General features: G+C 39.5%; 1 protein-coding gene across 1 annotated transcript in view; it reads left to right on the top strand.

The window, feature by feature from the left end:
- The window catches only part of LOC145404649 (uncharacterized), a 392,001-nt gene extending 377,790 nt beyond the window's left edge, over positions 1–14,211 (top strand). Inside the window, exon 17 of the mRNA XM_080276173.1 lies at positions 10,424–14,211. Within this exon, the coding sequence (XP_080132299.1) occupies positions 10,424–12,630 (2,207 nt within the window). The 3' untranslated portion in view covers positions 12,631–14,211. The remainder of the gene's footprint in view (positions 1–10,423) is intronic.
- The last annotated feature ends 1,519 nt before the right edge of the window (positions 14,212–15,730 follow it).

Raw genomic sequence — 15,730 nt, 5'->3', positions numbered from 1 at the left:
TATTCATTGCTATATGTAACAATATAATGCCTCATGAATCTTCACTGCCTCCTGAGTCCCATTTCTCCCAGTTCACCTCTTTACAATTAAAATTACCTATCAGAATTATGTTGTTGCTTTTGTCAGTCTCTTTAGATATCTAACCATGTCTTGACAACATCTGGTATTCATCGTCATTCCATGCCCTTGTCTTAGGGGGAACATATACTACTGCAATGTCTCTCTTGCCATTCTCTCCAGTTTCTAATTTCATATTTATAACTTCAGCCCTACCCTCTCCCAGTTCCACATTATCCACATTTATGTTATTCTTCACTGCTATCATCATTCCTCCTCCTGTTTTTTCTTTTCTGTCTCTTCTCCACAGTTTGTATTTACCATCTCCCATATGGATATCAATATCCTCTCATAATTTGGTCTCTACAAAGCACATAATATCTGGTTCATGTACACTCAAGAAATCGTTGACTTCTAACCTTGCCGATGTTAAACCATCAACATTAGTATATATCACTTTCCAACTTTTTTCGTTGGTTTTTTTTTTGCCTCGTCTCTCCCTCTCTCCGTCGGTACCACTTCCTCAGTTTCTGATCCATAACTCTTCAATAGAACACTGTCTTCTCTGCCTCTGCTCTCTGTTCGTTTTTTGCCTTTGCTTCCTTTACTAGCTCCTTTATTTTGGCTCTTTCTTCCTCATTTGCATCCCTCCTTATCCAAACATTCTTGAACTCGACTCTTTGTCTGATAATTTCCATGTTTTGTTGATTATTTCATTTACCATTACATGAGACAAACTTAACTCTTAAGTGGCCTCGCCCCTCCTTCCTTGTACTTTCTTAGCCAAAACACTTCTTCAATCTCTTCTTGAGCTTCTTTGTTACCCTCCATAACTACTGATACTATCTCTTTAGCCTTACTCAGTTCTTCTTTTCCCCTTTCTGATCTTACTGTCGTACATTTTTCTTTTACTCCTGAAATTATCACGCATTTTTTCTTGTCTGCTACATCCTTGAATAAAGATTCTCTACTTCTTAGCACCCTAAACACTTCCTTCTCCATCTTTTCATTCCTTTGTTGGTCTGTAATCTGTTTCAAACTTATATTTCCTTCCTCTTGAATGTTCTTCCACCCCTTATGTTGCTCCTTGATTTCCTTAATATGTTCATCTTGCATCCTTGATTTTGATTCATGCTCATTTAGTTTACTTTTCATCCTGTCCCTTTATTCTTCCAACCTCTTATTTTCCCTCTTGAGCTATTTTATTTCATTTGAGGCAGATTTGTTACTCACTGTTAGTTTTGTAACTTGTCTTTCTTGTTCAGCACTGCATGTGCAGATGCTTTCCAACTTGCTTTGCATGATCTTAATAATTTTCTCCTGTTCTAAGGTACGTTCCAGCAACTCTGTAATTACTGTCCATACTTTTTTTTAACTCCTGGACATTCGTCTCCACCATTTTCTCCACTCCTGTACTCTTGTTTGGTTCAGTTTAGTACTTCCTTTACCCTTATCTTCATCGGAGAAGCCCACAAATTCACTGCCATCAGATGTAAACAATGAGCTATCCCTTTCTGTCATGATGCAATCTACAAAAACTTTATACATCCACTGTGTCATGTACTCTTGTTTGACCGAAACCTGCAGTTTTTTCACTAATATCAGAAGGGACCACCACTCACGTAGTCTGTCTATCTATCTATTGCCAGACGCCATAATCCCGTAAGGGGTGGCCATTTGACTTTGAGTTAGTTGTTTTACGGGGAGGGGCTATAACCCTCCACCAACCCACTTGTTGACGTGTAGGGAACACGTATGGTTTGGTTATATGATTACCACCCAGTGTTGTAAATGGTTTCCTGGCTTACAGGAAACCATTTGGCTTGTCACTCAATGGAAAGCCACCTGTAAAGGAAAGAAAAGCAATAAGAAGTGACAGGAAAGATGGGAGAAATAGGAAGAGAGGAGGGCAGGCACAGAAAAAGAATGATAAAGGCTAAGGAAGGAGTAGGCAGCACTACATCAAGTGAGTGGATGATTCATTCGCATAATCTTAATAGGCTGGGCTCCTTTTCGCTGCTGATTTGACGATTATTTCCCAACAATCCACAAGGAGCTCCGTCTCTGTCAGCGACCTGTATGTATGTGTGTGTGTGTGTGTGTGTGTGTGTGTGTGTGTGTGTGTGTGTGTGTGTGTGTGTGTGTGTTCTTACCTAATTGTATCTTTACAGGAATGAGTCAAGCTCGTACTGTCCTGTGTCATAAACCATATTTATCGTACATATCCTTAAATTTGTGAATTGTTTTGGCACACACCATTTCATTCAGTAGTGCATTCCACTGATCAATTGCTCTGTTTGGGAAACTAAATTTCCTTACGTCTTTATCACCTCTCTTTTTATGCAGTTTTTTGCAGTGTCCTCTTGCTGATGTTTCCCCATATGTTAAGTAATCATTTATGTCTATTTTCTCCTTCCCTGATATGCATTTATATAGCATAATCATGTCACCTCTTTTCCTTCTCTCCTGTAGTGTTGGTAGATTCAGTTTATTTAGTCTTTCTTCGTAGCTTAGATCCCTTAAGCTTGGTACCCATCTTGTAGCGGCACTTTGAACTTTTTCAATTTTGTCTGTGTTTTTTGAGATGAGGACTCAAGACTACTGATGCATACTCTGGGGTTTACTGATGAATGATGTTATTATGTTTCTTAGCATGTCTTCATTTATGTATGTAAACACTATTCTCATATTGGCAATCAGTGTATACATGTTCTGTACCTTCTCACTGATGTGGTCAGCCGGAGATAGTATTTTATTGACAATCACACCTTGGTCACCGGTATACATGGAGAGTAATGAGGAGGATGGATGGTGAACTTGTTGAACGAAAGGCAATGATAGACTACGTGTGTGTCGATGAGCGAATAAGAAGACAAGTGTTGGATGCAAGAGTGTGGAGAGGGTGGGGGAATGGAGTCTCGGACCATTACTTAGTGATGGCCAAGGTAGAGCTGCAAAGAAAGTGGTTGAGGAGACGAAGGGGAAGGCAGGAGGAAGCAGCTCCTATGAGAAGAGTGGAGAAATTGCAAGGTAGTGAGAAAATGACAGAGTATAAGAGCATAGTGGAAGAAAGATTGGGAAGGTATGAGCTAGAGCGGATGGAAGGGGTGGAAGACGTATGTAAGATATTCATGGAAGAGATAGGTGCAGCGTGTGAGGAGGAGATGCAAGAGTGTGCAAGGGACAGCATGGTGGAATGATGAGGTGAAACGAGCTGTGGAACAAAAGAAGAAGGCATGTAGTGAGTGGTTAGCGAGTAGAGGTAGGGGAGAAGATGAGAGAGAGAAGAGAGAGGTATATGTGAACAGGAGAAGGGAGGTTAAGAGACTGGTGAAGGAGAGTAAGAAGAAAGTGGATGAAGAATTTAGGAGGAATCTGAGTGTGAAATGGAGGAAGAGTAAGAAATTGTTTTGGAAGGAGGTAAAGAAAGTAAGGCAGTGTGAAAGGGGAAATAGTAGGGGAGTGAAAGATAGGAATAATAGATTGTTAGTGGAGAAGAAAGAGAAATTGAGGAGATGGAAGGAGCACTTTGAGGATTTGTTGAATGTAGAGAGTGAGAGCAGTGCAAGTATAAGTGGTTGGGGAATGGCTGCGAGAAGAAGAGATGAGAGGAGGGAGGAAGAGATCAGTAGGGCGGAAGTAGTGGAAGCGATGAAGAAGATTAAGTTGGGAAAGGCCCCAGGAATTGATGGAGTGTGTGGTGAAATGCTTAGGTATGGGGGTGAGATTGTTGTGGAGTGGATATGGAAGTTGTGTAGATTGGCTTGGGAAGAGGGAAGGATTCCAGAGGACTGGAAATCAGGTATAATTGTTCCTTTATACAAAGGAAAAGGGGAGAGAGAAGTATGTGGTAACCTTAGGGGTATTTGCCTTCTTAGTGTGATTGGTAAAATATATGGTAGAATACTCACTGATAGGGTTAGGCATAAGACAGAGGAGCTAGTTGGAGAAGAACAAGGGGGATTTAGAAAGGGAAAAGGGTGTGTAGATCAGATATTTCTTCTAAGATGTTTAGTGGAGAAGTATCTAGAGAAGGGAAGGAAAGTGTATGCTGCCTTCATGGACTTGGAGAAAGCTTATGACAGAATAGATAAGCAAGGTATGTGGAAGGTATTAAGAATATATGGAGTGGAGGGGAAATTGTTGATTGCTGTGAAGAGTATGTACAAGGGAGCTAGGGCTACGGTGCGAGTGGATGGTGAGCTGAGTGAGTTCTTTGATCTCAGTGTGAGATTGAAACAGGGTTGTGTGATGTCTCCATGTCTGTTTAATATATACATGGATGGGGTTGTAAAGGAGGTGCAAGGTAGGGCAGTGGATGTGGGGGTGGCTCTAATGAATGAGGGTAGAGATTTGGAAGATTCCGGTGTTGCTGTTTGCTGATGATACAGTATTGTTGAATGAAGATGAATGGGAGTTGCAAGGTTTGGTGAATGAATTTGGGACAGTGCGTAGGAGGAGGAATCTGAAAGTTAATGTAAACAAAACTAAAGTTATGGTGTTTGAGAGGAATGAAGTCACAGAGAGTGCAGTGAGGTTGGATGGTGAGGATATGGAGAATGTGAGTGCATTCAAGTACTTGGGTAGTGTGATGAGTAAGGATGGAACTTTGGGGGATGAAGTGCATGAAAGGGTACAGCAGGGAAGGAAGGTTATTGGTACACTGAAAGCAGTGATGAGAAATAGGGAGCTGAGTATGGAAGTTAAAAAGTCACTGCATGATAGTATTGTGATCCCTACCCTGACGTATGGAAGCGAGGTGTGGACCCTGCAAGAGGGGAACAAGTCAAGAGTGAGACTAGTGGAAATGAATTACTTGAGAGGAGCATGTGGAGTGACGTGGAGGGACAGGTTGACGAATGAAGAAGTGAAGGAACGTTGTGAGGTGGATGTGGATGTGGTTGAGAAGATTAGGAGAAATACACTGAGGTGGTTTTGACATGTGAAGAGAATGGAGAATGAAAGACTGAAGAGGGTGTATATAGGTGAGGTGTAGGGAGGGAGAGGGAGGGGTAGACCGAGGATGAGGTGGAGGGATGGAGTTGAGAGGTATATGAGGGAGGGGGGGTGAGTTGGGGGGAGGGTAGTCAAATGGTGGGTGACAGAGCAACTTGGAGGCGTTTTGTCTGGGGCCACCCTTTGTGGGATTAGGGCGTTGGGCTATAGATAGATAGATAATCCCAATCAGGTCTTTTTCCACTTTTACCAAACTTTACATTACACTTGTCCACATTGAATTCCACTTGCCATGTACTACTCCATTCATGAAGTTTATTTAATTCTTCTTGTAGCTCTTTACATGAGTCTGTGTTAGTAATTCTCCTTTGTATTTTTGCATCATCTGCGAACATATTTAGATAGCTTTCATTTCCAGTGTTACTGTCTACATCATTTATATACACTAAAAACATGATTGGTGCCAGCACCGAGCCCTGTGGTATTCCACGAGTCACTTCTTTCCATGATGAGTATTTTCCCCTTAGTACTCTTCTCATTTTTCTTTTCATGAGAAAATCTTGCATCCAGCAATACAGTTTGCCTCGAATTCCTCCTTGATGGTAGTTTCCATAAAAGTCTTTGGTGTGGTACTGTGTCAAATTCATTCACTCATTCATTGCCAGATGCCATGTATCCCAAACGGGGTGGCCAAGGGCTTAGAGTTAATTGTTTTACAGGGAGGGGCACTAATCCTCTACCAACCCCACTTGACACGTAGGGATGCCAACAGCATCTGGTGTTCCCAGGCAGTCACTCATCCAAGTACTAACCAGACCCAGCGTTGCATGCTTTCTTGAAATCTAAATAGATCCTGTCCACCCATCCTTCTCTTTCCTGTAATGTGTCTGTTACTCTGTCATAGGAGTTCAACAGATTAGTAACACATGATTTTCCTTTTCTGAAACCAAATTGTCTTTCTGTTATCATACTGTGTTGTTCTAGGTGATTTACCGAAGCTTTTCTTATAAGCTTTTCTAATACCTTGCTTACAACACTGGTTAGTTATACTGGTCGGTAGTTAAGTGGATTTTGTCTATTCCCTTTCTTGAATAAGGGAACAATGTTTGCTTTCCTCCAAATATCAGGTAGTTTACCTTGACTTAAGGATTTCTTGAAAATTAAAAATAATGATTTACTTAACTCCTTTGCACATTCACGTAGCACCCAACATGAAATTTCATCAGGACCATTTGCTTTTCCTTTGTCTAATTTACTTAGCTCCTCTTGTATTTCTTTTTCTGATGTTTGTATATCTGGTAGTATGTGTGGGCATGCATGTTCCATATAATCCCTCTCAAAATTTTTTTCCTCTGTAAAATCTGATTGGAAATTCTTATTTAGTGCTTCACAAATATCCTTCTCTTGTGTATAGGTGATTCCCTTGTCTGTAATGGATTGTATTTTATCTTTTACTTTGGTTTTGCTTCTGATGTAGCTGTAAAATAGCTTTGGTTGATCACTACTTTTATTTATGATATCCTCCTCAAACTGTTTTTGGGCTTCCCTCCTTATTCTTGTATAATCGTTTCTTGCCTGTTTGTAATTGTTATATGCCCTTTCACTATTGTGTCTTCTGTATCTATGCCACAACAAATCTCTTTTTCTTTTGATTTTTTACGTTCTGTATTGAACCATTTCTTTATTTTCTTTTCTGCTTCTTTGTGCTTTGGGATGTACTTCTGGACTCCTATTTGATAAAGTTCACAGAATTTTTCACATACAGCATTTAAATCTTGTTATATATATTGTGAGGGTATATCTAATTCTGTTTCTTTGACTTTAGATTTTTCTGAGTTAATATTATAATTCCTCCTCCTTTTTTTAAGTTCCTATCTCTTCTCCATATATTATATTCCTCTAAGTTTAGGATGTCATTCGATATCCTTGGTGTTAATTTTGTTTCAGTTAGGCATATTATATGTAGTTCATTTTCTCTGACATAACCATTCATCTCTAATTATTTGGATACCATTCCATCCACCTTTGAGTACATCAACTTAATCATCTTGTTTATACACTTGTCATGATTTGGTTCTACTACCTTCCTCCTTTTTATTCCCTCCTGTTTATGTACCACTTTCGTACCTGCAATCCAATTACTTTGTAAAAAAATGTATTCTTCTCTTCTGATCTTCCCTCATTTTTTGTTTTTGCATCCTCCCTCTTCTCTTTCAGTAATTCCAGTTCCTCTTGTGTTAGGCATCTTTTTATCCATACATTTTTGAACTCCTCTTTTTCCATAAGATTCTTTGCATTTATAGTATCTCCTCCACGGTGTTTACACTCTGGAAGGTTACCTTTAGGGGTCTTGACTTGCTTTTCTCGTATTTCCCTAACCTTTTGTGCTCCTCTATGTCTTTACTACAGATTTCCTCTGATACTTCTTTCAATATGCCCATTACATTTGCCATCTCCTTTTTGTCTCTTGAGATCTTGTTTTTTATTTCTTCCTCTTCTCTACCAGTGATTACTGTAGATTTGTTTATATCTACTGAATCTCTGACTAACCTAGGATTGTTTTGGATTATTCTTTTCACTTCCTTTTTAATGCTTTTTTCTTCCACCCTTGTTTCCAAGTCTTTCTTTACTTTCACCATTTCAGCATAAGTGGTTTCCACATCATTTTTATAGTTTTGCACAGCTTCATTCACCTGTGTTATCTTCTCAGTATCACTGCTCATATCTATCAGACTGCTTACTTGCCTAATTGTCTCTGTATCATTTTTGAACTCTTCCATAATACTCTCGTGGTTGACTACTGTACTTGCCATTTCACTAATTTTCCTCCTAAGTGTACTCACTTCAACCATTAGCTCATCTATGGTTGTGTCTTTCTTGTTGGCTTTCTTTCCTAATTTTTCTATTTCTTCCTTTTGCAAGTGCATCTGTTTCTTAATTTCATCAATCTCATTTTGAAAATCCATCTCTAACCTGTGTACTCTTTCAACCAGTTTGTTGCAAGTCTCCATTTCAATCAGTTCTTGGTAGAAATCATCATCCTGCTTTCTGCCTTTAGCCCTTTTCTTTTCCAAATTTGCTTTACTAAAGTATGTGGTCATTTTGCAGTACTAAAAGTGCATATAGTACTGTACTTACATTCCCTGGGGCTGATTGTAGACTAAACAACGATCAGCTGATTGTGCACATTCTTGCGCTGCTTGTTTACTTTTCTGTTTGACCAAGCCTTACTTAAAACTTCTTTTTTATATTAGAACACCATTTAGTCTAACCTTGTACAGAGCTTGACCCATATAAAGATACTTATTTAGGTAATGCCTCTGGCCAAGTTGGCCAGGTATAGAGCGGTGTCGACATGCGTCTGCTCTCTCTCGGTGCCTGTTCTTACCTTACCTAATTGTTCTTACCTAATTGTATCTTTACAGGAATGAGTCAAGCTCGTACTGTCCCGTGTCTTAAACCATATTTATTGTACATATCCTTAAATTTGTGAATTGTTTTGGCAAACACTATTTCATTCGGTAGTGCATTCTATTGATCAATTGCTCTGTTTGGGAAACTGAATTTCCTTACGTCTTTATCACCTCTCCTTATGCAGTTTTTTGCAGTGTCCTCTTGCTGATGCTTCTCCATATGTTAAGTAATCATTTATGTCTATTTTCTCCTTCCCTGATATGCACTTATATAGCATTATCATGTCACCTCTTTTCCTTCTCTCCTGTAGTGTTGGTAGATTCAGTTTATTTAGTCTTTCTTCGTAGCTTAGGTCCCTTAAGCTTGGTGTCCATCTTGTAGCGGCCCTTTGAACTTTTTCAATCTTGTCTATATGCTTTTTGAGATGAGGACTCCAGACTACTGATGCATACTCCAGGGTTGGTCTAATGAATGATGTTATTATCCTTCTTAGCATGTCTTCATTTATGTATGTGAATGCTATTCTCATATTTGCAAGCAGTGTATACATGTTCCGTACCTTCTTGCTGATGTGGTCAGCCGGAGATAATCTGTTATTGATAATCACATCTAGGTCTTTCTCTCTTTCCGATGTGTATAGGGTTTTATTTCCTAACTTATAATCCCAATCAGGTCTTTTTCCACTTTTACCAAACTTGATTACATGACACTTGTCCACATTGAATTCCATTTGCCATGTACTACTCCATTCATGAAGTTTATTTAATTCTTCTTGTAGCTCTTTACAAGAGTGTGTGTTAGTAATTCTCCTTTGTATTTTTGCATCATCTGCAAACATATTCAGATAGCTCTCATTTCCAGTGTTACTGTTTATATCATTTATATACACTAAAAACATGATTGGTGCCAGCACTGAACCTGTGGTACTCCACTAGTCACTTCTTTCCATGATGAATAGTTTCCTCTTAGTACTGTTCTCATTTCTCTTTTTATGAGAAAGTCTTGCATCCAACAAAACAGTTTGCCTCGAATTCCTCCTTGATGGTACAGTTTCCATAAAAGTCTTTGGTGTGGTACTGTGTCAAAAGCTTTCTTGAAATCTAAATAGATACTGTCCACCCATCCTTCCCTTTCCTGTATTGTGTTTGTTACTGTGTCATAGTAGCTCAACAGATTAGTAACACATGATTTTCCTTTTCTGAAACCAAACTGTCTTTCTGTTATCATACTGTTTTCTTCTAGATGATTTACCCAAGCTTTTCTAATACCTTGCTTACAACACTGGTCAGTGATACTGGTCGGTAGTTAAGTGGATTTTGTCTATTTCCTTTCTTGAATAAGGGGACAATATTTGCTTTTTTCCAAATATCAGGTAGTTTACCTTGACTCAAGGATTTCTTGAAAATTAAAAATAATGGTTTACTTAACTCCTTTGCACATTCTCGTAATACCCAACATGAAATTTCATCAGGACCACTTGCTTTTCCTCTGTCTAATCTACTTAACTCCTCCTGTATTACTTTTTCTGCTATTTGTATATCTGGTAGTATGTGTGGACATGTGTGTGTGTGTGTGTGTCTGCATGCATGAGTGCATGCATGCAGAGGCACATATACTTGTGTGTAGCTGTGTGGGGCGACCCGTGTGACTGGGTGACATATATGGGACATCTATATGCATTCAAGTTTGTTTGCTTGCTTGTGTTGGGTCAGATACTATGAATTTTAAAGATTTAAGGGTTCTTTGAGTTTAATGATTGACACTTCTGCATATGTACTTAATGGTAATCAAGCATGCTTCAGAATCTATTGTCTTCTTATTGCTGTAGTGATCTGTAACATTAGACATTTAAGTGTGCTCTTGCATTATTGTACTGTAATTTTGTATACGGTGCCCCAAATTGCCATTTGTTACAAAAGATCGGGCCCCCTCACCTCCTAATGCTGTGTTTTTTTCAGTAATTCAATTAAATAATAATGTGAGCATCAACTTGCAGCTGTTTCAGGTAATGGAGGTCGATCGAGTCAAGGCAGCAAGAAGGGTGTAGGAGGAGGAGGAGGAGGAGGCCAGTCACAAGTCCAGTTTCAAACCCAGCCCCTGGCACAACACATCCCTGACCCAATACCAGAGGGGTTGACTCCTGAGGAGGTGAAGAAATACAAGAAGAGGCAGAAGAAGGAACGACAACGACTTAAGAAGCAGCAAGAACAAATGGAAGAGCAACAAAAAGGACAATTACAGCAGCTAGAACTACAGAAACAACAAGAATTTCTCCGTCAGCAGCAGGAGCAGATATTTCAGCAACAGATGGCCCTTCAGCGGCAACAAGAGGAACTCCTCAAGCAGCAGCAGCAACAAAGTACACAATCAAAGAACTCAAAAAAGAACAAAAAGGGCAAAAAGAATACCAAAGGGGCCAGAAATACTGCCACCACTAGCAGTAGTGCAAACAAAGTTTGTGGTAAAAAGGCAGTGAGTGCCAGCAGTGGGGTTTCAGCAGTTGTGTATGATGGAGATGACATGGCACAAAATTTCAACCTACCTCCAGGGGTCACCATCAATAGGGTTGAAGGTCAACCTGGCATGGTCACTATCTCCAATAACATGGGAGGAGCATTCTCACAGCCATTTTTACCGAACCCTAACATGTATCCTAGTCCTATAATGCACGGCTTTCCAGCTGCACAAGAAACATCTTTACCTAAGCCTTATGGCAGAACACATGCCCCAAGCCTAAGCTGGAATAGTACAATAGACAGTGCAGGAAACTATCCAGATAAAGATGTTATTGTTGTAGATACCAACAGTGGGTATGTGGGTGCCAGTTCAGGTTCGAACGGTAGCTCAGCCAAGAGAGAACTAACATCTGATGAAAAAGTTATGATGGCTGTGAAGGGACTCATTGATCCCAGTACTCTGAATATGACCCAGAAAAAGAAATTCAAAAAGAAAAAGAAGGAGCTACAGGAAGAAAAAGAAAAAGAAGAACAGAAGCAGAGGGAGGAAGATGAATTGATGGATCAGATGTATAATTTAGCCACAGGGAAAATTTCCAAGCAGCCAACTTCAACTGTGTATGTACAAAATACCAAGAATCAGAACAAAAAGGTTCTAAAACAGAAAGAGAGCAGTAAACAGCCAGCAGCTCAAAATAATGTTAGTAAACAGATTGCAACAAAAACTAGTAAACAGCAGCAGAAAACTCAAGATAGTCTTGTTAAGCAAAAACACCAGGAAGTCTCTAAGCAAAATGTGAAAAACATGAAGCATAGCAGCAAGGAAACAAGTCATAGTATGGGCACTCATTCTGGAAAAATCTTAGCACCAAGCAATCAGAATGGGAAGACGAAGCAGCAGCAGCAGCAAAATAATCGTCAATCAACACAGGCTCAGCCACCACAGCAGAAAGAAAATCAGAAGCAAGTAACACAACAGAGACAGCAGAAAATTCCATCTCAGCAGCAACTCAAACAGAATCAGCAACCAAAGCATCCTCATTCACAGCAAAAAATTGGCTACCATGGAAACCAAAGACATCAGTTGTCACAACAAAAGCAAAATCAAATTCAGTCAAAGCAGACTCATTTACAAGCTCAGTTAAAAAACAACCAGAAGCAAGAACAGCAAAAACAAAGTCAGCAACTTAGGCAACTGCAGCAGCAGAGTCAAGCACAACATAAACAGCAACAGCAAAAACAAAGTCACTGCCAGTCTGAGAGACAGGTTAATAGGCAGAATATGAGCAACAGCCACAAGACAAACATGAAAAGTGGAAGCACATATGGTGGGAAGGTAAACTTTGTGCCACAGGACATTGCTCATGAAGCTCGCTATGCTCAGTACCTAGCAGCCAATGCTGATACTTTGGTGAAAATGAATTATCATTCCCATAACAGCAGTGTTGCTGGAGATCAAATGTCTAACCAGCATGCTGCTACTGATGAAGACAAAAAAGTACCAAGCAAGAAGAAAAAGGCAAAGAAGAGTAGAAAGGGCAATTTAGAGGATATGACAACCATTGACAGCGTGTTTACTCCCAAGGACATAGCTGAAGGGGAGCTGGATGAAACAGAAAGGGATGTGGAAGCATTCAAGCGATTCTGTTTCAATAATGTTCCCTTGCACTCTGGGGAGAAGCCGAAAGTCAATTTCAATGTCAAAGATATCATGATCAAGAAAAGACCTTGCAATGTCAATCTGTAGCAGAGTAAGGTTCTAGGAATGGAGCTTATTTGATTTTTTGAACACAGATGATTTGATACCCAGTATATGTATTACAGGTGTATTAATATTTTTATGACCTTGTTCATTCTTATAAAAGGAATGTCAAGCACTTGTTGAATCATCTTAGCTGTAGCATAATTGATTTATGTTACTTTATAGTTAAGTTGTTAACTATTTCATTAGCTAAGTGCAGGGCCTGTGAAAAGCAAGTGTATTAATCCAACCTTCTGTAATATCTCTGATTAGAATGTAAACTTGTGTTTTGCTGTCTGAAAGGGATTGCACATTTTAAGAATGAATGCATGAGAAATCTGTGGCAGAGCTGGTTTCTTGATTAACAGTGCTTTTGCTTTGCATATAATTTTCTTCTCTGTAGTCATGATTATGTTTGCTTGGATTTTATTCTGTACAGAGTGGATTGAGAAACTTGTGCCAGAAAACTACAAATCTACTGTGAATGCATTATCAAGTTATAAGTGATTATAACAGTTCACATTTGTGAACTAACTTACACAGTAATTATATGGTGTAGTTATTAGATGTGATTTCTGAGCATTTTTCCTCAGAATGAAAAGTTTGATATTGAAGTTGAATATAAGTACTGTTAAGTGTAGTACAGAAACATTTCTGGACTTTGCTGTTGTTGGATTCAATATTTCATTGAAGTTGATATTTTGCTATATGCTTCAGATGAGTATCCTCCCTAGAAATACAGTATCATGAAAACACTTACACTTAGAGTACATCAGGAACTGGTTGTCAGATGTTGCGGAGATACTACTTGAACATAATGACCTTAGAGCTATGTGACCAGCTGGCAAACAGAACTCAGTGTGGTTCATTACAAAAGATAATTTAATAGCTGTTGTTATCCATTGAGGCTCGATGTGTCGGATTACACAGAATCTCAGGTCAAAAACCAGGTACTTGTGCTAGTTTGTCTGTGTTGTGGAGTCTTTATGATATAAACAGCAGCATCTTCCTTTACAATTCTTGGCTATATTGTTTGGCTGTGAATGCTTATTGAAAAGTCTGTCACTTTGATAAACCATTAATATTTTTTGTTTTCTAATGCTAGAAATGAACTGCAGAGATTTTATTGTAGCTTTGTTGTAATGCAGGGTTGTCAGCTAGCAGATGATAAAAAAGTTCCTTGATAAAATGCTATCACACTAATAAAAATAAGAGCACGATGGGACTGGTTGTGAAACTAGCGAGCATAATGTTACTGCATTGTGCACCTTTTTAAAATTCTCTTTTAAAATTGAAATGTACTTCAAGCAAAGTTGTGAATGCATGCAGAATTGCATAAGTTTGTGTGTGTGTGTGTGTGTGTGTGTGTGTGTGTGTGTGTGTGTGTGTGTGTGTGTGTGTGTGTGTGGAGATATGTGACCTGAATTAGCTAAGTTGTGTGAAGAAGTGAAGGGTTTGTTTCTTTTAATTTGCTGCATATCCTGCAGCATTGTGAATAATGCCTAGAATTTCAGATGAGATACATTTTATGTAGGAGTATCAAGCCATGACTGGCTGACGTCAAAATAAATGAGTGACTAAAGTTCAGTTTGGTGTGTGTTGAGGAAACCCCTACTTAATTAATCCTTTATCTTTTCTCTCTCTACTCAGACATCTTCAGCAGCAAATGCATGACAATTGAAATTTATGATGTCTAGTGCATTTAGTAAATGGTATGGCTATGTGGAGAATGGGTGTGAATAGAGTGGTGAAAAGGGTGTACCTGAGTTTTAAGTGGGAGGAGGCATGGTAGGCCAGGAATGTTAATAGATATGGTAAATGAGTCGGTGATAAAGTGAGGTATGGAAGATGATGAGACTAGGGAACTGACAGTGGACTGAGCTGGTTGACAGATTTTGTGTGGAGGAATGTATGACAAGGGTTTGGCATCACTGATCTTTCATAGTGAAGCAATAGTTGTTGGATTGATTCTCATAGTACAGAGGTATGGAGAGAGTGGAGTCAGGAATCCAAGAGCTTGAGTGATGAATTAACGAGTGTAGCCCATTCATTTTGGCAGACTTCTGGTTATTTTCTCCTATTAGGTTTTTTATTACTCTCAGGACTCAACTGCACCTTATCCCTATGTGGGAAAAAAGTTGTGGATGATGATTGATGATGATGCATTCAGTACATAGTACAGTGATATGGGGCCATGGTGAGTCAGTGGTAACTTAAGTACTCTAGATGTAGGCACTAAGCAGAAGTCTGGCGGTGCTGTGTACCCTGGGTGGGACAAAGCAGCAGCAGCATCATATTCACTGCTTCTTACCATGACGACGGTCCTTTGTCCAATCACGGAAAGGTAGTCTACCCTAAGGGAAAATCCATTCCCTACACAGTGTATGTACTGTACTGTGCATTTAGGACATCCTCACAGCAGTTCCTAATCTGGTTAACAGATCTGCCAAGTCAGATCGACAGGGGTTAAGCAGTGACAAACCAGAGTCTGGGGGTGGTGTCAACTGTGATGGATATTTTAAAAGAGTGGTGGGAATGCATATACATATATGGTATATACTGTGTGTGTTTATATATACAGTGATCCCTCCAATATCCGATGTAATAGAGCCAAAGGCATGTCCGGATAGTGATCCTGTCCGGATATTGGACCCCAGCCTCCTGGACTTGTACTTATGGACCCTCACTCAGAAAAACACCTATACAACTCCCTCTGGACATGCATAGCACCTATTTAAGACCCAAATCACACCAATAAGGGACATAAAAGACTGAAATAAATGCAAAAGAACCATAAAATGAGGTTTTAGAGGTAGGTTTATACAATATTAAACATTCTGGGTACTTACAACAAGTCCCTGGCTCCTGGACTGGTTGTTGTTGAAAGATTCCCTGCACATATATTGCGGGCCGGGCCATACTTTAGCCCGGTCAGTGGTGTATGGGCTGATTAAAAAACAGTAAGTGGGGAGGACAGGACCTGGGGATTGCCCAGCACACACGTCCTGTCTCCTGACTGGCTTTGTGGTGTGTGACCTGGACTGGTAGTTTTGGACCCTAACCTAGTCTAACTCAGAAAAACACCTCCCTACTGCACATGCATAGC

The sequence above is a fragment of the Coenobita brevimanus genome, chromosome 64 (assembly GCF_032717465.1).
Source record: "Coenobita brevimanus isolate Jiangsu-jjx chromosome 64, ASM3271746v2, whole genome shotgun sequence".
Classification (NCBI taxonomy): Eukaryota; Metazoa; Arthropoda; class Malacostraca; order Decapoda; family Coenobitidae; genus Coenobita; species Coenobita brevimanus.
This window is presented reverse-complemented; position numbering and strand designations above follow the sequence as displayed.